We start from the raw sequence: 23,792 nt of genomic DNA on the forward strand, positions 1-23,792 counted from the left end.
AGAAGAACTAATTTAGTATAACAGGGATTTTCTACTTGGGAGTGTAATTCCCCTTTTAATTAAAATCAAAGCATTCTGGTGTGATTGGATCACTCAGATGCACCACCAGGAACCTGCATGGATGGTAAGGCCCCAGCACAGCAGGGAGATTTTTATCTCTGCACATTCATCTTGGGGCAGGTTACTGGAAGTTCAGGACTCCCAGATTTCACCTGCCACACAGGCAAAATTTCCCTAAAAGTAGAGCTGGGTGGAATTTCCCTCTCCTCTCATGCTGTAAGCCCAGTTACTCCAGGCTCCCGTTAATCTTCCTGTGGGACTGACAATCCAAGTCAGAGTGAGACTGAGGGAACTGGTGTCTGCTATGAATTCCAAGCTGGGGCAGGGAAAGGACCACACCTGAACCAGAATTTTTATTTTCTCAATGGCCAGTTTTCATTTATCAAATCCTTTGCCACTGGAAAGAGAAGACAAAGTAAAGTTCTCCAAGGACCTTTGGAAACTGATTCCTCACCACATCCCACTGGCTCTGAGAAGTTCAGTGCACACATCTATCAGGAGGCAATAATGAGATTTATGACAAGGGCATTTATCTGTTTCTGAGGGAATGTGCTAGAAATGAAAATAAATCAGCTTGAGAGACGCTTCCAACAGAATGCCTTTGGCTACAAAAACAGAATCAGAACACTCAGGAAAAGGGATTTTAGTAAGAGTATAAACAAACAAAACCAAGCACTAAGGGAAGTCAACACAGTAGCAAAGAGTAAATGTCTCTTAACAGAGCTGCAGAAACATCCCTAATTCTAGAGGCAGGTTCAGTGGGAAGCTGAGCACAGCCACCCTGTTCACAACCCCATCCCACCTGGATGCCAGTAACACAAATCCCAGCAGCATTCCCTACTTTCTGGGATAAAGCTGGATCATTCCCACCTTCTTAGAAAGCCAACACGCTGGGATTTGGGCATGCCTGGTGAGCACTTCCTGCCTTGTGAACACACACACAGACACCTGGGGCATGGGGACAAACTGGGGATGCCAGGCCATGGTGATGCCACCAACAAACATCCCTGCAGCCACCTGGAGCAGGAGCAAAGCCCTCCCAGTACCCACTGATGGCTCTGGCCACCCTGCAGAAATTCCTTGCTGCAGGTTTGGTGTAAAGCCCCTTCCTCTCCCTCCAAACCCACATTCCCATTTCCACAGCCCTGAGTTAAAAGGGAATAATTTTCTTTGGTGATTGTGCAGAACTTGGAAGTCCCCTCCCTCATTCCCTTCCCAGGACTGAATTCCTTCAAGTCAATTCACTCTGAGTCCAGAAGCTTTCCTGTCCCCCCACCCTGATGCCCTCATCCAAAGTTTTTCCAGTTGTACTGCATCCCTTTCTAGAGAAAGGCTGCATCCAGCAATCCAACACATGAACAAATTAAACATCAGCTTCTTCACTTTCTTCCCCATCCCTGGGGGGTACCTAAGTCAATCTCTGGTTTTAAGAAGGGGAGGCAAGTGACAGATGTCAGGGATTTCTTCACTGTTCTCTCCAAAGGAAGAGTTCAGTGCTCAGACTCAGCCTGGCTGGCCCTGGACCCAGGTGCCTCAGGGTGAGCACAACACTTCATGTTAAATCCCATTAGGAGAAGAACAGGAAAGCACTGGTCCATTCTCAGCAAGGAAGAAGAGTTAACAACAGCAAATGCTGAGTTCAAGCTGTTAAATACTTTTTTACACCAGTGAAGACTTGACATTTTATGTGACAGCTGATATTAATAAAAGTGACAAACGGGCAGGAGCAAGAAAAAGAAGCAGAAAAAGAACAAGGGACACGAGAACCCACAACTGTTGGATACTGGCAGATCACTTGGACATGAACTTCACCCAAGGGAAATCAGAGTGGGTGAAATCAGGGAGGGTGAGAAACCAGAGGGAAGATGGTGAATGTCAGCCCTGATGTTATAAAGGGAAAAGGGAGGGAACCATGGGGTTGGATTAAATTGAGATGTCCCTTTCAACCTCAGCTGTTTTCTGATTGTGTGGTACAGACCTAGCACTAACCTGATGGCTGGAAAATTCTGATAATGTCTTTTTAAGTAGGGAGAAGAAAACAAGACTACAAGAAGTAGCCAGAACAACTTTATTAGGCCAGTCTGAGACAGCTTCCCTCCAGGAAAACATGGGGGTCCCACACAGAGGGTTTGACGAAACAAAGAAAGCAAGAGAGGGACATTTAGACTTCCCTAAAGATATAAATAGGTGTTAGACATCCTCCTAGACATGCAGGAAAAGCACAGGCTGAATGAAGTTAGAAGTGGATGAAAAGTAGATTAAACCCCACAAACTTTAAAGCACAGCAAGAAATGATCCATCCTGAATTTAGTGGCATGTGGTGCCTGGGAGATGGAACAGAACAGAATGCTCCAATTAAATCTGCACACTGCAAAGCCAAGAGCTACAAACACACTGACAGGCAGGATTAAATACATCTGAAATCTATGTAACCTGATGCAGGAGTTTCTAAATTGGGGAGGAATAATGAACTGCATGTTGCAAAACAAAAAAAATCATCCCAGTGAGGATTCCACCCAGGCCCAGAGCAAGGCACAGGCAGAACCTGCTGATCCAGAATGGATCCGTGCTCTGCTTGGGCACCACAGTCCTGGCCAGGGAAGGGAGACCAAGGGAGGAGAAATAATGATGGGTGATGCAGAAGTTATGAGAAATGACCTCAGAATCCCAGAGCTGGCCTAGAGAACTCTGGAGGGACTGGATGCAAAGGCTGAGAGCAGCACCCAGCACTGGGACACTGCCCAGCAGAGCCTGGCATTCCCAGCACCCCAGCTAAGGTTACACATGCCTGACACTGATTTTTCATTAAAATTACCCTATTTTCAGAATAGCTGGGTGAGAACCTTTCCATCATTATTCTTCTCTTACAGTATCTGAGTACTTTGAGAAAATTAATGCATTAAATTTTAAGGCAGCTTAACAGACAAGCCTCCACTTCAGACAGAATCCAAGGCAGAAAATAATCTGAGTGTCTGCTCATTTCAATGTTCCCCTTGTGTTCTGCTGATACTCCACTTCTCCACCATGGGACTTCAAAATTACAGAGCTCTGAGACCAAGAGACCCCGAGAGGGTAGGTCAGGAGTACAGGTTAAGATGATTCCCAGGAAAGAGAAACCACCTTCAAAAAGACTAATTTAGCTTATTTGTGGTAGCAGGAGAGGATGAGGAATTTGAGTTCCATTTCAGTCTCTTAGAAGGAATGTGACCTGTAACACCAAAGATTTCTATACCTTTTATTAAACCATAATAACATGTCCATGCAGAATTTGCTCTGTGAGGCCTCTACAACAATTAATGTGCCACAGGAGTCAGAGAAATAATCCCTTCTCTGGTGCAAGTCAAGACTCTGTTTCAAAGCTTGGGGACACCAGAGTGTTCTTAAATAAGGAAAAGATGGTCAGCACAAGTGTTCTGTTTTCAAGCCTGAGAAGGGACTTTACAGTTTCGTTGCAAGTTACAGCTCCAGGCACCAAATATCAAAAATGTTGTTCCAAGTGGCTAAATATCTGTTGGAGTCAGGGGGAAAGAAAAAACAAGAAGAGAGAACACTGTTCTAGGCAAGAGCACAAGCTGCTGAATGAGCTGGATTTAAAGTCTCAGCAGAAAAAACAGCATTTACCATGGATGGGAAGTAAACATAACATTTGTCAAATAAACAGAGGAGCTTTAGTTGGAGTAAGAGGATGCTCTGAACTGCAGCAGAGAGTAGCCAAAGCCAGACTCCCTTCAGCACCCAGTGACACAGCTTTACTATGAGCTGGATGGCACAGACATCCTGAAAGGGCCTGAAAAGGAGGAGGATTCCCTGGAAACAGGGCTGTGAAGGGCTGTCCCTCAGGGAAAATGTGACTGGTATCTCCCTCCACCAATGCCCCCAGGTGTGAAGCTCCTTCCTCAGAATTGTCATTCCTATGAGTGATGCACCAAAATGTTTCCAGACATCTTCCTCAAACCTCATCCAGGTTAGGACTTAATTCCATTTGGCAGCCACGAGATTATCTGGAGACAAGCATCAATCTTCCCTGTGAGGGTGGGCAGGCCCTGGCACAGGGTGCCCAGAGCAGCTGGGGCTGCCCCTGGATCCCTGGCAGTGCCCAAGGCCAGGCTGGACATTGGGGCTGGAGCAGCCTGGGACAGTGGGAGGTGTCCCTGCCATGGCAGGGGTGGCACTGGATCAGCTTTAAGGTCCCTCCCAACCCAAAGCATTCTGGAATTCTGTCATTACACCAAGCAGGAAGCTGATCTAGCTGAATACTGACCCTGTAAACTGTCTAATAGTATTTTTTGCTGCCAGCTGTATTAGCTCCCTACAGAGCCATGCAGGCCCAAAGCCACCACAGCAGGGCTGGGACATCCACAGATGGGAAAAGCAAACTGCCCCTTCCAGGCCAGGAGGGAGCTCGGGCAGGGTTAGTGCCCAGCTGGGGCTGATCTAACACTTCTGCTCTTGGATAAACCAGGGCTTGTACCACCAGAGCAGCATTTCCCCCCTTGGATGATATGGTTAACTAACATTGATTTATGTGCTCCAAACCCAAAACATTCCTTGGAAGTTAGATAAACCACACACAAATTGCAAGTAACACTGGAAGGGTCTATAGAGCCTCTGTGTAGTTATGGACAGAAATATTTATTGCATTTGGCGTGGAAGCTGCAGTCTGGGAGCACTGGGCAAAGAACACAACTGGGTGAGCACTGCAGCACCAGGGAGCAAGCAAATTCCTTCTTTTCCTTTCCCAATAAATTATTCACAAAGGTGAACAGCTGTCACACTGACATTTCAGATCTGAAATATAGTTAAGAGCAAGTTATAACTAAGGCAAAGAAAATGAATGTCAGAAAGTGTTTTTTCAAATTTCAGATAAGCTCTTTAGCCCTGGGGTTAATCAGAGCTCGGGAGCTCTGCTCCCAGTCCAACTTCTTCCCTGAAAAATGTCTCTTTGTGCAGCCTGGGTGTAAACATGCACAGTAAGGGTATTTGTATTTAATGTAATTTAATGGGGCACACCTTTAATTCATTGCCCAGGGTAATCCAAATACCAGTGGTCCTTCACAGAATCTTTGTCTTCCTCTATTAAACAACACCAATTATCTTTTACCTTTACATGGGGTCCCAGCCAAGGACTCTGTACTGCAGACAAAGAATCACAGAACAATTTGGGTTGGAAGGAATCCCAAATCCCACCCAGTGCCACCCCTGCCATGGCAGGGACAGCTCCCACTGTCCCAGGCTGCTCCAAACCCCATCCAGCCTGGCCTTGGGCACTGCCAGGGATCCAGGGCAGCCACAGCTTTTCTGGGCATCCTGTGCCAGGACATCTCCACCCTCACAGGGAAGAATTTCTTCCCAATATCTAACCCAAACCTCTCCTCTGTTAGTTTAAAACCATTTCCATTCTTTACCTGTCCATGTTAAAAAAAAAAAAAATCCCTCTCCTCTGTTTTATAAACCCCCTTCAGGCACTGGAAGGGGCTCTAAGATCTTCCTAGAGCTTTCTGATCTCCAGGCTGAACAGCCCCAGCTCTCCCAGACTGGCTCCATGGGAAGACTTCATGAATACACACAACGGTTGCTTCAAAAGGTAAAAATATTTCAAGTACAGAAGGCTGGCTGTCAGCAGCAGTGCTGAGCTGGACACCAGTGCCTCTGGGTAAAAGCTATTATTTCCACAGCCAGCACCATTTCTCTTATTTCTTCTCTCTGCAGAGCAGTTAAATATTTAACAAATTTAAGCACTTTATGTTCTCAAGCAGAAGCAGAGAAGTTGTATCTCACTCACAGCCACAAAACCCACGGGACCCAAGAGCATCCCCCCAGAGGCCTCAGCTCTCAGATCAACAGGAATTAAAAGGCAGGAGAGACAGAATTGGGCACTGGCTGGACCCAGCCTTGGGGTTTCTCCACAATTCCTCCATTCGTGTCCAAATCCCCAAGAAAAGACTGAAGGCACATCCCAGGGAAGTTTACTTTGCATCAATTCCACAGGCACTGGAAGCGGACACGCTCCACACACCCCCGCACAAACAGGATGTATCTCCTGATGGAAATCTGTTTTGTAATCAAAATCTTGATTGCTTCATTTGTGGGGAGAGGGAAGGTGGATCAGAAACATAAACATACACAGAAATTATACAGCCATGGATTCCAAGTTCAAATATGAACCCACAGAGATTATATTCCGAGAACAAGGAGCAGCCAGAACATCCCCAGCCACGTTCTGTGACAGAATCAGACACCTGCAGCTGCACACTGCTTACTAAAAATTAAACCCTGCACCATTTATCTGCCTGCCAGCACATGTTTACCAAGTAGTGGGACTGCCTTTCCTTCCCTTGACCCAAAAAGAGAAGTTATATTTAGAATCTGTGCTTTTATTTCAGACTCCAGGACGTGCCATGGCCTGTGCATCCTCCCCAGCATCTCAAACCTCACCACCCCATGCTGGGTTTACTGGGCTCAGGCTGAGGGAGGACAGGGCTCATGGTGCAGCTGCCAGGAGAACTGGGATGTAAAACAGATTATGGCAGGAGCATTAAGACAAAATTTCCTCTGAGCTGTACCATGACAAGGCAGTCAGGAACAGGAGCAGTGTCACTGCTATGGATAAATGAAGCATCCAAGGAGAGAGAGCTCCACAGAACCATGGAATGGTTTGTGTTGGAAGATACTTTAAAGCCCATCTCATTCCAATTTTCTGCCATGGGCAAGGATATCTTCCACCAGACCAGGCTGCTCAGAGCCCCAGTTTCAGTTCCACCAGAACAGCATCCAGTTAAACCACGTGTCTCACTCCTTCAGACATTCCATGTGCAGGGCTGAGTGCTTGTGTTGGGTTTGTCTCCCTTCCCCAGCCAAGCAACAGGAGTCCAAATGACATTTGGGAGCACCAGGGGAAGAGGAGGCTCTGTTGGATCCCTCAGAAACTGCTGTGTTACAGCACCACCAGAGTATCAGCTGTGTCCAGCCCTCACACACCAGGGGCAGGCCTGCACCCTGTGCCCCAGCCACACTTTTCCAGGTTATACTCACCCATTTGCTCCACAATTTCAGGTGGGAAAACTCGTGAAGCAAAAGCTCTTCGGAAAATATCTGAGAATTCTTTATCCAGGCCTCCAATGCCCATTTTCTCAAAATTCCAGTCGGGGTTGATGATTGACTGCCGGTTCTCCTTGGTCTTTGATTTACCTGCAAAAGCCAAGAAATGGTTTCAAACACACAGCCCAGCAGAGCTGCAGCACACACAGGTACAGCCACCAGAACAGCTCTGCAGGTCAGACCCCATCCCACAAACTCTGTGTGCAATTTCAAACCCTGGCCAGGAGGACACACTGTGACAGGGACACAGGACACACAGACCCAGCTTGGTAAATGATTCCCAGCCTTCCAACTGCCCAGTTCAGGGGTTTCTGCAGCCAGGTGTTGCTCCTATGTATTGAGGAATCCACAGTAGATTTCTCTGCCACAAATTCACCCAGATGCCCCTGGACCCAGGTAACCTCAGCACCCAGATGATGTGGCTGCTGCCAGATCCAGTATCCACCCTGTTCCAGGACATCTGGGATGACAATAGGTTTGTCCTGCATCCTCCCCAGTCCTGCCTTTCCCAGTCCCCACCTGTTCTTCCTTGTGCAGCAGCAACTCCACACTGGAACCCTTGTTCCTCTCTCCCCCCCACAGCCTCTGATGGGCAAATGGACGTGCAGGTGCTGCAGTTCAGCTGTACCTTCAATACAGGTACAGAATGATGGATGCTCTGCTTTGTTCATATCCCTCTGTAACAATATGTGATCATTCTTAGCAGCCACGTTTAACAGTTCCTAACAACAGGGCCCACACTGCACGAGATGGTGCAGCATTCCCTTGATCCTGCTCAGGATCTGAGCCCACCACAGCCATCAGTTCTACTCAGGTCAGGAGAGCTCCTCCTCCCACACATCATTTACAGTTCTTTGTACTGAATCTCCTCTAGCATTTCCTGCCTCAGTCACTGAGCTCAGTCAGAGCCAGCCTGGGCATCTCATTGCTCCAGCTTTTTCTCAGCTTATTCAATAATCACAATGATTAGCAAAGCCCAGCAGAGATTCCCACTGAACTCCACTGACATCAGCTATTTCCTCCTTCCCTTTCATCATTCACTGACTCATGCAAGGACCTTCTCTCCCACAGATCTCTATTTTGATTCTTTCTTAAGAAACTTTGACAAAGAACTTTGCTGGAGAAGCTTTGACAATCAGCCCATGTCAGCCCTGCTGCCAGAGCTTTCCAATCACTGTAATGAACTCCCGTAGGATCATGAGGCAGGACTGCCCTTAGACAAGACAGACTGGCCCTTCCCAGTGTATCACCCTTCTAAAGGTATCCTCTAAGTTAATGCTTTATTACAGTTCCTGCTGATTTTTTTCTGTAGAGACCTCAGGGTCAAAGATCTGCATCTCTCCAGACCTTCTCCAGAATCCCTTGGAAAGGAACAGCACACTCACCACTCTTAGTCCCCAGATACTGGAGCAATTTGCAGCACAGCTACACAAAACAATTCCTTTACAACTCAGAAGAACAAAGGCAAACCACCACGGTTCACTGTGTGTTCCACAACCTCTTCCAGAGGCACTCCAGGCACAGCCAGACCCCTGAGCACAGGTTTGCAGCCCTACAACCACCTCCTTTCCCTGTTGCTGACGAGCATCAGCCTCAGAGAGCTCCTCACTCCCTCTGCAGAGGAGCTTGGGAGTACTCACAGTGTTCAGGAAGCAGAAAACAAGCACAAATCCATGTAGTCTCACCTTAGCTTTATGCAAGAGAGCCTATAAACAAGCACTGGCACTTTTATCAGTCAGATCAACTTTCCACATGGCTCTCAGCATCCTCATCTACCAGGGAAACAACAGAGATCTCACAACCCAGGGAAAAGGCAACGACCCTGCCAATTAACCTTAACTACTGCAGAAATGGGATGTTTCCTTAGATTTACACAGTGTTTTAAGGGTTGGCCCGGGGGCCATTCCCACCCTAGGACAGCACAGAATCACAGAGATCACAGAGTCACAGGTGGCTTTGGGTTGGAAGGAACTTTAAAGCCCATCCAGTCTCACCCCTGCCACGCCAGGGACACCTTCCACTGTCCCAGGCTGCTCCAAGCCCTGACTAACCTGGCCTTGGGCACTTCCAGGGATCCAGGGGCAGCCACAGCATCTCTGGGCACCCTGTGCCAGGGCCTGCCCACCTTCACAGGGAACAATTCCTTCCCAATATCCAATCTTAGCAGACAAAAAGTGTGCATTTTCCTGCTCTGTTCCACAGCTCTTCTAAGAGGTACTTCAAGTTCAGCCAAATAATGAATGAACACCAAAATCCAGGAAGTACAGCAAACAGCAGTTCTGTGTGAGCTCAACCAGACTCTTTAATTCTGGTCTAAACACATCTGGAATCAATATTTCAGTTCCAAGGGCAGCAAAACGAACAGGAACGTGCCTCTGGATAACATGCCAGGGACAGCCCAGCAGCACTTGGGACACAGAGCACCTACAGCCCTGCAGGGAGCACCAATCCACAATTCCCCTGTGTTTATTATCCCAGTGCTGCACTCCAGCTTTTATGTCAGACCCCTCAGCCAGGGCTGTTCCTGCTCCCACAGAGCTTGGCCTACACTCCCCCCTTCTGGCTGCACCTCAGCATGGTAAAATTCTTGCAGATTGGATTAAAACCTCTTCCACTGGTTTCATAACACAATTTTATGCTAAACAGAATTTGCTTTAAAAAAATTATTACAGTTCTTCTCATTTCAAATAATGTAGGCCCTTTACTGAAGGCAGAGCTCAGTGACACTCACTTCACTTTCATCTCCTCTCTCACAATTTAATTATTCAGAACTTTACAATTCCCCAGAGATCAACAAAGCACATTAAGCAGCTCTGCCTCAGATCAATGAGGAGATTAAATGAAGTACCAATTTGACAGAAGTAAATCAAGGCACAAGAAGCTCTTTTGTCTTGTCTGCAGACAATAAAACAGAATCCTGGGGAAGGCTCCCTATTCCCAATCCAGCAGCTCTCCCACAGGACCACTCCTCACAGCCACATGTGTCAGGAGGGAGATCCCAGGTTATTATATGGCTCTGAATATTAACCAGGTACAATCCCCCTGCTTGCTGTGACTCAGTGAACAGGGTTATTTCACACTGCCCCAGCTGTCCTGGCAGCAGAGCGAAAACTGAACGGGTGTAATCCCACAGTCACAGGTGGGAACTCACTGCCCTGCCCCTGCATGTTTCATTTGGTGTTATTAACAGCTGTACCCTCGTTAGGATGCTTAATTACAGCCATCTACAGCCCAGCCTACAGAGCTGTGCTGGGGTTTCAGCACAGGCTGAGTGTTCAGATCACAACTCTGATGAGGTGCAAGGTGTGGTTACACACCAGCCTCACATCTTCCACTGCCTGGAGCCACCGTGGCACAGGAAGCAGCTACAGGACACAAAGTCCCAGCCCCAAATGTGGTCCTTCAGGGCAGCATCAAACCTCAGCCCCTGCCACAAGCTCCTGCAGTGCTGGATGAGCTGAATTCTCCTGTCCTAAGTGGCTGCTACCCTGGGATGGTTTATTCCTGTAGCAAGTACTCACAGCACTGAGCACTTCCAGCCAAGCAGAGCTGTGCTTTGAAGCCTACTGCAAAAATAAACCTCATGTGTCCCTGAGCCCACTCCCAGCAGCCTGCCCCTGACACTCCTGATCTGTGGAACAGCAACAGCAAAAGGAGAAGTGTCCTTAGCTCACAGACTCTGGGAGGAAGGAAAAAAACAGGGAAGAAAAAGAAGAAAAAATTAATATAAAAGTGTCTGTTCAGCCTTGAATCACAGCCAGAGTCACAGCACCAGCAAGGGAGGGATCTGCAGCTGGAGCCTGGAAAGAGTCACACACCTCATACCACTGGTAAGCAAAGGAACAGCCAAAGGAACAGCAGGTGTCCCTGTTCCCCAGGAAGCCCCCACAGTCCCAGGGCACACTGAGCCACTGCAGGGAAGGGCCTCACTGCCACCCCAGGCCCAGCTCCCACCACTCAAACTGGTGGCTCTATGGGAACACTCCAGGCCCAGCCCAATCCCTAAACCACTTTCTAAAGGAATGTGTGGAGGACACACCAATTATTCCCCAATTTCTTTGATGGCCAAGTGTGATATTGTATGGAGGGATTTGTTTTGTTGAGGTTTTAGAAACTGTCTCTTTAAATCACAGTTCCCAGTTGTGTGAATAAACTCATGGAAGCAGTTACACACACAGTGTCCCCTGTGCTGTTCTGCAGCTCCCATGGCCTCCCAAAGAGCAGGACTTTGACATTTTGACTACACATTTTAAAAAAAACTCTCAATTTCTTAATCCCTTCTCTTTTAATTAAATTTAATGGGAGAGCTGTTGGCTTGTTACTGTCCCTGAAAACATCATTCTCTGATGTTTGAAGAATTAAAAGATTTCAAACAGCTGCTGTCTGCTGGATCTACTGGTCCATTTGGCCTTGCTAATCTAAGCCTAAGTGAAGACAGAAAACAGCCTTGAGGCAATGAAGTCTCCTAGGCCTGAAAAGCAGCAGACCTCAAGCATTATTTATTCCTCTGTTTGGGTGCAGGAACTCACCAATCAGATTGAGAGAGGAGTTCTCAGCTTTCTCAAAGGCAACTTGGCTGTTTCCAAGAACCAAACCAACCTCAATCTGCAAAGGGAAGGGAAAGAAATAATTACATTAATTACCACTAGACTCAGCTTCAGATTGCTCCTTTGGTACGACCGAGCACATCTCAGATGTCAGGAAAAAACAGCAAAAGCTTCACTTCAAAACTCACTGGGAAGAATGAAAAATACAAACCCCTCCTCTAAAACAAACACCATTGAATGGAGAAGGCCATAAGGTACAACACCTGGCTTTTAAGTTACTGGTTTAGTACAAACCCAAGTATTTTATTTCAGCAAGATCTAGCAAGTAAAGGAGAAAATAAAATCATGTCCTTTCTACAGAAGGAAAAATCAAAGCTGGACACATCCAGAAGACAAACTCAAGAGAGGCTGCTTCCATGAATTGGTACTTAAAGATCAAAGGGCTATTCCTTGTATCCTTCCCAGCTCTGTAGTTTAGTGGAGACTGCACTGAACTGCAAACAATGCTCCTTGTCTCCTGTGACACAGCCAGATGTGTGACTTCTTCAAAGGCAGGTCATCTAAACTGCTCCTGGTAGCAGGACCTGGTAGCTGGTTGCAGCTCTGCAGTCCCCAAGGAATGGACAGGAGTTCCTGGGAGCCCACCTTCTGCTTTTTGCTTGTTCCAGACTCCCCTTTGAGAATGCTGGGGTCCATGGCTTCCATGTCCTTCACCAACAGCCCAAAAAGCTTGTCATTAAAGCTGAACACCAGCTGTGGAAAGGGAAAACAAATCTCATTAAAAAAAGCTAAAAAGGATTCTGACAAGATTACTAAGATTTGAAGGGAAAGAGGCCTGAAGACTAAGTTAAACACCCAGCTCCTCTGGAGTTTCTTTCACTGTAAAGCTCTGGAATGCTTTCCCTGCCCCAATAAAAGTGTAACACACCTAAAAGTGCAGAACATGAAGTCAGCTGGAGAAACTCAAAGAAAAATTCTCCTTCCAAGAAAATCATCTATTCCTCCCCTTCTCCCCAGCTCAATGTTCTTTATCATCTGATGACATTTTCCTCTCACTTCAGTAATTGGTGATAGTCATGGAGAACAATTTAGCTCAAAACTTTCAGATCTTCTGCATTTCAGCTTGACAAGGACACTTCAGGAATAGTGCTAATGAGAGAGAGAATGAATGTAATGAGAAGCAGAGTCCATCCCACAGAAAACCAGGTTGAGTCTGCACAATTCCTTTCCTTGAGTTTTTATTTGCAGGATTCAGACCCTGCAAGGTGTAAAAACTATGAGAGACCAACCTTGAGTTGTTTTGAGAACAAGGCAAAGCAGAGGCTATCACACAGGGCTTTGCAGAGGCTGAAGGCCATCTGCTGCAGACCTCTGCAGGCTCAATTACAGGAACATCAGCTTTCCAAGGTACACAGGGAAAATCCTTCATCCCTGTTTCGCTGCTTAAGTCCATAGAGCATCAATAAATAATGGAATAGTTCAGGAGGGAAAGGACCCTAAAGCTCATCCACCCCTGCTATGGGCAGGGACACCTTCCACCACACCAAGCTGCTCCAAGCCCTCTCCAACCTGGCCTTGGACACTTACAGAAAAATAAAATACACTTCACTTGGGAGGTGCCACTGAGAATGAATTAAATCTGGTGTTTGTCTTGATCTTATAGAGAAGGAGGCAAAAATTACTTGCCAAAAGATTCCAGGAGCTGCCATGCTCACATCCAACCAAGTCACAATGCAGAGAGACCCAAGCTCTCCCAAAACCTGGGATTTTCCTCAAAGATTTAGGACAGAACAGATTTTAAACCCCTCTGCCCATGCTCTCAATGAAAGTCACAATGGTTTTACTTTTCATAAAGACATCCTTCACACAAGGAACAAATCCTGCCCCTCACCCAGCCTTTGCAGAGCTCTTGGCAGTCCCTCACAAGCCTGCACGTGGTGTTTTAGCCCACTGGAGCCTCAAAGCCCCAGAGCACAGCCCACCTGCTGGCCCACGGAGAAGGCCTGGCTGTTGAACTGCTGGATGAACTCTGCAGCCATCTTATCTGTGTCGTAGGGGTTGGAGTCAATGTTCTTCTTCTGCAGGAAGTCGATCTCGATGGTCATGGTGCCAATGCACTGCTTGGTCTTGTCGAAAGTGTATAAGGAAACTGGGAAAAAATCCAAGAAATAGCACATTTAAGGACAGCAAGGTGCCCTCAGTGTATTAAACACGTTTGGCAATACTTCCCTTGAGAATTTCACTTGGTAAAACTGAATAAATTATTTCTGATAGAGACCCTAATTTCTCTTAACCCGTGTTCAACTACAAGGTCAAAAAAAAGTAAAATTTTCACTGAAAATCCCTGCATTTCTCTAAAAACTCTTAATAAACCTTTAAAACAGCTCTAACACCACACAGACTTTGGGGAATGAGGACAATGAAAGCAAATCCAGACATTCTATCAGACAGTCCCACATGGCTGTACCTCCACCCAAGGGTTTGGACACATCTCCAGGAAGCCCAAAAGCAGCTTTAGGTTAGTCTTGCTCAAATGCAGTGACAAGAGACCAACACTGGTTTTCTGTGGCAACAGGTTGACAAGGTTTTCCCCAGATGTGGCAGCAGAAAGTGAATTACTGCACATTCAAATGCAGCAATGCAATCTGTCAGCCCAAAACAAAACACATCATCAACTGTCCTTCATCCCTGACACTGAGGAAACCCCAGAGGTGCCCTTGGGCCCATCCTGACATTTCCAGGTTTCCTTCAGTGATGCAGAACCTGAACATAAAGCCAAGGGGCAGGGAAGGCACAGTCACTGTCAACCTGGCCCCACAGGTACAGCACGTGGGAAACAAGAGGTCACTCAGGGTGCAAAGAGGGAAAGAGGGTGGAGAGGAAAGGGCAGCACAATCCACAACTCCAGGGACACTGCTCAGCATGGGTGACCCATGGGCAGGACCTCACAAACAAGGCCCAGCAATCCAGAAACCAGGCTGCAGCAGAAGCAAATGATTCTCCAGAAGACTGAGGAACATTAAAGGTTTACTTTGAATCTGGAGAACAAAGTCTCCTCTGCTACAGCAGTCATGGCTAAGGATGAAGTAGGAGAAAGGGAATGTGGGAAAGTCCCTTCACTCCATCTGTGATTTCCTGTGCAGCCCTTGGCAGCAGAATAGCTCCAGAACAAACCTGCAGATGCTGAGGTGTGATGGCAAACGAAGCCTCAGGCATGGGCTGCTGCGGGACTTGTTCACGTGAAGGGAACAAGGAGAGCCTGTCTCTTGCTGAAGGTGCTACCAGAAGACAGCACACACACCAAACATCCTTCCTGGGATGGGCCACCCTGGGAGGAGCTGCCAAAGACAGATCTTCCAGGAAACAGGGATAAAGATGAAAACACTCCACTATTTCCTGATCTACTGCACTGAGTTCCTTCAAAAGGAATATGGCAGCAGGGTAATCCCTTCGGTTCTGCAAGCAAACACCAGGAGCTCCTCTCACCTTACAAGTCACCTCTGAGCAGTTTCCTTTTTCTTGCTGAACCTCATAGCTTTGTCAAATAAAAGCCTCTGGAATATCAGTCCCTGGATTTGGTCACATCAAAGGCCTGAGGTGTCAGCTCCACACGAGCACCTCTTACATCCAGGACTGAGTGCTGAGGGTGCATTGAGGGGAACACACAGCATGGGGCCTGGAATGTCCCAAAAGGGGCTGGGAATGCAGCAGGGACCTCCTGGCTGTGGGAAGGCAGCAGGAACCTCCCTGGGGAGAGGTGCCCCCAGGGCACCTGAGACAGCCCACCCTGGTTCCAGCTGGGCATCTCTACTGGGAACATGGGAGCTGCTGCAGCTGGAGTGCACAGAAGGCAGGACAGACACATCCACTCAGGGCACTCTGCCTTCCCACCAGGAAAACCACTCACCTGGAAAACCTTTACTGTATCATCAGGGGCTCAGCAGGACTCACATCACTGCTCCACAGAGCTGTGGGCTGCATTTTCACTGACATTTAAAACACAGTTTCCACATTATCAGGGGACCAGGACAAAGCACGAGCCCTGGGAAATCACTGGGGTTGTGAACACTTCTCTCTACCTGCAGAATGCCTTTACAAATCCCTTCCACCCAGCACAGAGTCAGATGACATTTAGTCACTGCACAGAATCACTGCATTATTTTTGTTAACACAGGCTCCCACGCAGCTGGAAGGTTTACAGCAAAGCCCAGGACAAGGACAGTCACAAACTGCTCTAAGAGCTGATCACACAGAATATCACTGCTTCTTTCCCCAAAAGACCTGAGTACTGAAAAGCATTGATCTGTGAATTGGCACATGATCAGCAGCCAAACAAGGGTGAGAAAAAAATTAATTTATGAGTCTTCCCTGTTAGAGGTCCTTCTTCAGTTAAAACAAGACCAGCAAAAATATCACAGATTAACAGAATCATCAAGGTTGGAAAAGGCCTCCAAGATCACTAAGTCCAACCACCAACCCAGCACCAGCACCATGGTCACCACTAAATCATGTACTCACAAGTGCCACATCCACCAGTTCTTCAAATATTTCCAGGGATGGTGACCCCACAACTGTCCTGGGCAGCCTGTTCCAAGCCTTTACAACCCATTCTGTGAAGAAATTTTCCCTTATATCCAACCTACACCTCCTCTGGCATAACTTGAGGCTGTTTCCTTTCATCCTGTCCCTTTTTCCTTGGGAGAAGAGACCAAGCTCCTTCTGGGTCATTGTATGGAGCAGGGAGGTCTGCCCCAGCCTCCTTCCTCCTTTTCCAGGTTTTCAAGCAAGGTCTGTGAGACATCCAGAGAGGCAGAGACACCCACTCCAGCCTGTTCCTACAAACACATCAGACTTCACCTCTGAGTGCTGATCCGTGCTCATGGACCTGCTGAGACCACAGGAGCTGGGAAAACAAACAGCCAGGAGGGAACTTCCCCAGGAGCACCTCACACCCACAGCCACACGTCTCAGGCTCAGCCCTCCTCATCCTGACACAGGATGCAGCCACCAGCTCTGCCCACAGTTCCAAAGGAGGGAATTCCCTGGAACCACTGTGAGCTACAGTGCTTTTCCAGAGGAAAAGCAGTGGCCTCTTGAACAGAGCACTCCAGTGCAGAGAGCAGGATCCCAGCAAGGCAGAGGATGAGCTGCCCTCTCCAGGAGCACAGAGGTGACTCCTGATGGTCCAAAGAACAAATGTGATCCATTACCTGGACCTGCTGTAGCAAAGAACACGGAGACCCTCCTGTAACAAGCTGCTGCCAGGAGTCTGGTCAGCATTCCAGCAGCTACAGACAGATTTAACAGCTGCACCTGGACCTGACAGTGATCCAAAGCAGAGGGAATAGTGACAAACAGCACAAAGTGACAAAAGAGCTAAGTGGTCTCCTCCAAACATTCACCAAGGCTTGGAAGGCTCGAGGAAGACTTGAAATAGGAATAGAAATTTACCTCAGCCCTTCACCTTGCTGCAGAATATCCTGGTCAGTTACTGGTGCAAACATCAGTGCTGCTCCCAAAGCTCAGCACTGCAGGGCACACTGCTGCTCCTGGCACTAAAACATCTCCATTCATTCCAATGCTGGTGCCAAGAAATTCCCCAAGGACAAGAGCTGTCCTCTGTTAGTGGGAGTGTTCTCCAGAGACCCAGAACAGGCTATCAAGGACATGTTCAATGTTAATATCTGCATATGGACACTGATGTCCCACACAGAGCCAGGCTGAGATGTCTGGAGAAACTGCCAAAACAGTCCCCCCAGGTCTGAAAAATATTAAATGCAGAAAAGCTGCAGAGAGGAAAGCAGCTCCCTCACTAATGAAGCCTCACATCACCTGGAGAAGGACTGGAGATCTGAGTTCTCAATTCAGTTTCCCTTCAGGATGGAAACATGAATTCAGCTTTATAAACACATCCCAACTGCTCTGCTGACTGACTCACCATCGATCTCCTGTCCGATGGAAAGGCCAGCCCATTTTCTCTGTAAAACAAGAAAAAAATGTCAGAACACCTGTCCTGCACAACACCTGTCCCTCAGAACAAACACCTGTCCCTCAGAACAAACACCTTTCCTCTCAAAGGCAGCCTCCTCACCCAGAGGAGCAGGATCCCTGGGAGAAACTTCAGCAGCAGAAAAAGCTGTAGTTTATGGTCATTTGTATTTGCCTTTTTGTCTGGGAGAAGGAACACAATGATTTTGCTTACAAAATGAACACTTCCTGCTTTATGCCCTCTCCAATACCCACAGAATATCCTGAGTTGGAAGGGACCCACAGGGATCATCCAGTGCAGCTCCTGGCCCTGCCCAGACACCCCAACAACCCCACCCTGTGCATCCCTGGAGCTCTGTCCAAGCTCTCCTGGAGCTCTGGCAGCCTCGGGGCCGGGACCATTCCCTGGGGAGCCTGGGCAGTGCCAGCACCTCTGGGGGAAGATTTGTCAGGATCTTCTTTGTAGCAAGAGATACAGCTCAATCCCCATGCTCACTTGGCTGTTTTTTCCTGAAGGTTTGTCATCACTCTGCAGCAATTCATGTTTTAGGCTCTCAGGACACAAAATTTGTCATGGCTTTCAGTTAAGAGTGTTAAGAGTTAAGTTTATAGTGACTTAATAATTAGTTAATTATATATAATGTGTTAATAGTTGAGTATATAATATACTCATATAATATATAATGAGTATATAATGAATATATAATAAATATAATGAATATATAATAAAATATAGTGAGTTAATAGTTGATGGTTAAGAGTTCAGTTAGGTTAATAGTGTTAAGAGTCAATATTACCACAAATAAGGTGATCAAGAACTCCACATCAATAGTGAATGTACAACAAACAGATGTTCTGGAGGCCTCAGAGTGCAGACATCCCTGAACAGCAAACACAGTTGTGTGAGACTGACTGCAATTATCCAAGGCTTTGGGAAATACTGGGAATTAAAACCCAGTATCAGGAATGCCCCAGTGCTCAGAGGGCTGAAACAGCTCTGCTATGGAGGCAGGCTGAGGGAATGGGGGTTGTTCAACCTGGAGGAGGCTCTGGAGGGATCTCATTATGGCCTTTTGATACTTAAAGTGGGCTTAAATCTTTTTAAGGGGACAGACTTTTTAGCAGAGACCGTAGCAAAAGAAAAAAAGAGGAAGTAGCTTTAAACTAAAAGAGGGTGAATTCAGACAATTGATATGGTGAAAATGGTAAAACCTTGCCCAAAGAGGTTCCAGGGAACATTCAAGGTCATACTGAACAAGGGCTGTTAAACAAACTGCTCTAGTGGGAAATGTCCCTCTTCAGAGAGCCTTTAAAGGCCCCTTCCAACCCAAACAGCTCTATAATCCTATAAATCAAGCATTCACCTCACAGAAGCTGCAACACTCCCTGCACAGCCCCTTCTCCAAGGGGAGCACCAGGCCTCACCCCTTGGCAGATGGGCTCTCCTGGCTCCACAACAACTGCAATATACAAAAATCAACCCTAGACCTGAGTCTGCTGACTTTAACAACACAAACATCTCCTGCTGGTCACTGCTGGACACTTCGGGGATCACAAGCCACAGGTGAACATAACATCTCTCACCCATCCATCTGGACAGATCCAGACCCAGCAGCACATCAAAAGGCAAAATGTCATTTGGGGGCTTGTGCCAAGGTGTGCTGAGGGAAAAAAAAATCTCCTGTGTTTGCAGCACAGAGACTGGGTTTTGGAGCAGTCATTGTCAGGGAGATACAAAAGCACCGAATCAGAGACAATGATTGCTGCAGGTTCACGGGATGAGACTCAGGGTGAGCAGTAAAAAGCTACAAGCCTCATTTTTTTTTATTTAGAAGTTAATTATATTCATTATTTATTCTAACCATCATTTAACATCTGATGATGACTTAATTAAGAAAGAGGAGACAAAGTGGTTTGGGGTTTTTTTCATGCATTTCATTGCAGTTTTCATCTAAAATTACTAATGACGACTGAATGCAGTCAATAAAACTTCCAGCAGGTCTTAAAAATGAAAAACACAGCAAAGAAACCCTTTAAAGTCAAGGGAAAACAGGGAACAATAAAGATTCACAAGGAAGGGCAGATATTGCTTAGGCTTTTCTTTTTCAAATAGTTTATTTCTGGTGGATTTTTAAAAGGTTAAATTACACCTCTTCCAATATCTTTATCCCACCATGCATTAAAAATATAGCAAAGCAATATAAGCACAGTCACTTCAGATGCAGTAAAAGCCTCCTTCAACTTTTGCTGGCAGAAATCAAATTTGTAGCATACATTTATTCCAATTAGAGAACTTATCTTCAATCCTGATCCCAAAAGAGATTTTGCTTATTCTGTAGCAGAGCAGGAAAGTCCAACCATCCCATACCTGGGGCAAGCTGAAGGCGATGCTGCCAGGAACAACCGAGGGGTGGGTTCTCAGTGTGAAGATGTATTTGTGGTTGGGAGAGGTCTTCACCATAACATGTCTGGAAAAGAGATCAGTATTTTACTTTCATGTGTACCAGAAGGGTTTTGCATTGCTCACAGCGCTGTGAGAACTCAAAAGACACACCCAGCTGATCTCAGGGGCTACACAGGAAAACCAAAAGCATTGGAGCCACAGCTCAGCAGACACACAGCAGGGTGACAGAACCCACCACCCTCACTGATAAAATGTGATCTCAAAGCCCAAGTGCAAGAGTTTGCACCAAAAATTAATATTTACATCCCCCCAGTAGCCCTTTACTTCAGGAATGCAGTGTACATATGAGAGAGAACCAAACAACAAGCACAAACACCAAGGCTGCCACAGCTAAAAATCAACACTGGTTTCACATCTCAAGCATTAACACAAAAGCATCACTATTTTACTATCCCCAGCTGGGATGTCAACTAAAAGCAGATGCAAAGCCTGTACAGGGATCTGAGTGTATTGTTTAGAAGTTTGGTAGTAGAAAAAAATGGGAGGGATTTCTATACAAAAAGTAAAATCACACAGGCCCTGGGGCTGCTCCTCCTGGCAAAAGGGACCAACTGATCTTGAACACACACAGCATCTGTGTGGCTGGAAAAACAGCAGCAGTGTTGGGAGGTGGCCCTGTGGGGAAGGACGTGGGGGTGCTGATGGACAGCAGTTGAACAGGAGCTGATGTGTGCCCAGGTGGGCAAAAAGGCCAAGGGCACCTGGCCTGTATCAGAAATAGAGTGGCCAGCAGGGCTGTCCCCTGTGCCGGGCACTGGTGAGGCCACACCTCGAGAACTCAGGTCAGTTGTGGCTCCTCACTGCAAGGAACATATTGAGGGGCTGGAAGGTGTCCAGGGAGGGGAATGGAGATGGGGAAGGGTCTGGAGCACCAGGAGTGGCTGAGGGAGCTGGGGGGGCTCAGCCTGGACCTTCTCACTCTCCACAACTCCCTGACAGGAGGGGACAGCCAGGATGGGATGGGGTCTGCCCTCTACTCCCAGGGAACAAGGGACAGGATGAAAGGAAATGACCTCAAGATGTGCTGGGGAGGTTTGGATTGAAAATCAGGAAGAACATCATGGAAGGGGCTGCCCAGGGAGATTTGGAGTCCCCATCCCTGGAGGTGTCCAAGGAATGCCTGGACATGGCACTCCATGCTCTGGGCTGGGTGACAAGGTGGGGATTGGGCACAGATCAGACTCAATGGTCTGGGAGGCCTTTTCCTTAATGAGTCTATGATTCCATCATAGAACAGTTATAAAACCAGAGTGATACAAGCAGTCAGGGGCAGACACAGCAGCAGCCATGGCATGTGCCTGTCTGTCACACTCAGAATTGAAGCTGTCAGCAACAAAGATACTCAAAAGCTGCTTCTAGCTCTCCTCAGCCTGATAGCTCTTATCATGGATAGACAGACAGCTTGCTGGCATGAGCAAGCAAAACCAAAGGAGACTGGGATTTGTGTGCTCTGGCAGCAGGGTGAAGGTGGAATCAGGGTTCACCTCAGCTTCCTCTCACAGTTGCTGGCACTGCAAGCACCCTTGGAGTACACCAGGCACCAGCTCCATGGGACTCTCATGGTCAGGAAGGGCAGGATGAGCTGTGCTGGCAGCCAAGGCCCACACTCCTGGCCCTCCTCCCTCCCTGCAGTCCATGTTTTCCATGCACATATGCTCCCTATACTTTCATTTGCACATGCCCAGCCAATCCAGCACCATCCAAGTGAGGATCTGCACTGGCTCCATCCTGTGAGCGGAACAGCTCCAGCCACACGACAGAAAGGAACATTTGGCCCTTGGAGACAAGAGGAAATGTAGCCCAAACCAGCAGACATGGCCAGCTGTCACCTGCAAACCCCTCCCAGGCACTGCTGGCACTTGGTGGCCTGGCAGGGTCAGAAGCATTTTCAACACACCAAAGTGACACCAGAGCTCCCAGCTCAGGCAGACACTGAGCTGAGTCCTCACTGGTTCTGACCCAAAATCACCCATCAGCTGCCAGACACCCTTCCCTTGCCTCCTCCTCCCGCCCCAGGCATAAATCCAGGAACCTGGTGTAGGTGGTGAAGTTCTGTACAAATGTTACATGGGTCAACAAGGCATTTATTGGTGCTGCACAGCAGCCAGGGAAGGTTTATGAAGATTGGAAGGCAGCAGATGTCACTCCTGCCTTCAGGTAGGAGGACCCAAGGAATTACAGGCTGGTCAGCCTCACCTTACTCCATAGGGAAGTGATGGAGCAACTAATCCAGGAAGCCAAACATATTAAAGCACAAGAAAGTGACTGGGAGTCACTCTGAGCATGGATTTAGGAGTGGTCAGTGTAGATTTACAAAAGAAAATCCATCCTGACCGGCACAACAGCCCTCTCCAACAAAATGGTGAGCTCTGGGGCTGAAGGGAGAGCTGGATTTATCCCAACATTAGCAAACTTTCCATGCTGCCTGGCACAACCACCCTCAGATATTGCAGGATACAGACTGGGCAGGGAGCAGGGCTGGAGGCTGAACTGCTGCACTTGGGGCTGTGGCCAACAGCATCAAATCCCACTTCAGCTCACTGGGATCTGCAAATCCCACTGCAGCTCACTGGGGTGTACAAATCCCACTGCAGGAGGTCACCCCTGGAGTCCACACGGGACTGAAACTATTTAACCCCTTCATTCCTGAGCAGCTGAAGGGACAGAGCTCCTCAGCCAGCCCACAGGGGACACACCTGCATGTCCTGCGCTGCCCAGAGGGACCTCAACAGATCCCAGTCAAGCTCAATAAGGGAAACTGCAATGTCCTCCAGCCAGGAGGGACAATCCCATGCACCAGTTCAGGCTGGGGGCCAACTGGGGGCCAAGAAGCCCTGGGAACCAGGGGGACAATGAGCTCAACAGGAGCCAGCAACACATCCCTGCAGCAAAAGTGGGTAAGATCCCCTGGGGTGCATTAGCCCAGTGTGCCCAAAGCAGCTGTGGCTGCCCCATCCCTGGAAGTGTCCCAGGCCAGGCTGGACAGGGCTTGGAGCAACCTGGGATAGTGGAAGGCGTCCCTGCCCACAGCAGGAGCTGGAACTGGATGGTGTTCAAGGTCCCCTTGCAGCCCAAACCATTGGGTTATTCCATGATTAGGGAGAGCACCAGAAGCAGGGACAGGCAGTGATTCTTCCTGGGTGGAAGAGTGCTCCAAGGACTGCTCATTTCAGGCCGAGCAGTGGGTAAAGCAGAGAACCGTCCAGGAGGCCAGGACTGGAAGCAAGAGTTTTCCAGCACAGTATCACCCTGAGTAATCCAAATTAGTATCGACACATAACCAACTGGAAAGGAAGCTGTGACACTGCAGAGTATGAGAGAAACACACCTGCAGGCAACAAACAAATTCCAGCTACAGTTCTGAAATACTTCACCACAAAATGCACCTGATGACAACTAACTCCTAACTAACTGGAAGCAGCTCATGAGACAGGAAAATACCCAAAATTAAACCTTTTTAAAGCCCCAAATGGGTCCTGAACAGTGCATGCAACAGTGACTTCACCATGTAGAGATTCAGCATCTCTGAAGGAAGAAATTAACTCCATCATTGCTGGGCTTCATTTCAAAAACCCTAAATGCAAGAAGATGACATTGCTTGGTAAGAATACCAGGGAGGATTATCCACAAAGATT

The 23,792-nt window shown here is 47.7% G+C and overlaps 1 protein-coding gene across 2 annotated transcripts in view; it reads right to left on the reverse strand.

Moving 5' to 3' along the window:
• NSF (N-ethylmaleimide sensitive factor, vesicle fusing ATPase) overlaps positions 1 to 23,792 on the reverse strand; it is a 72,174-nt gene that overhangs the window by 32,942 nt on the left and 15,440 nt on the right. For both annotated transcript variants that reach the window (XM_005532607.3, XM_014261175.2), the window contains exons 3-8: positions 20,062 to 20,161; positions 17,644 to 17,683; positions 13,688 to 13,854; positions 12,351 to 12,458; positions 11,688 to 11,763; positions 7,093 to 7,248 (exon numbers count right to left, since the gene is read on the reverse strand). In XM_005532607.3, the coding sequence (XP_005532664.2) occupies positions 7,093 to 7,248; positions 11,688 to 11,763; positions 12,351 to 12,458; positions 13,688 to 13,854; positions 17,644 to 17,683; positions 20,062 to 20,161 (647 nt within the window). The remainder of the gene's footprint in view (positions 1 to 7,092; positions 7,249 to 11,687; positions 11,764 to 12,350; positions 12,459 to 13,687; positions 13,855 to 17,643; positions 17,684 to 20,061; positions 20,162 to 23,792) is intronic.

This window comes from Pseudopodoces humilis, chromosome 29 (genome assembly GCF_049639895.1).
Source record: "Pseudopodoces humilis isolate 2021_Gansu_Grassland_sample_001 chromosome 29, ASM4963989v1, whole genome shotgun sequence".
In the NCBI taxonomy this organism is placed as follows: domain Eukaryota; kingdom Metazoa; phylum Chordata; class Aves; order Passeriformes; family Paridae; genus Pseudopodoces; species Pseudopodoces humilis.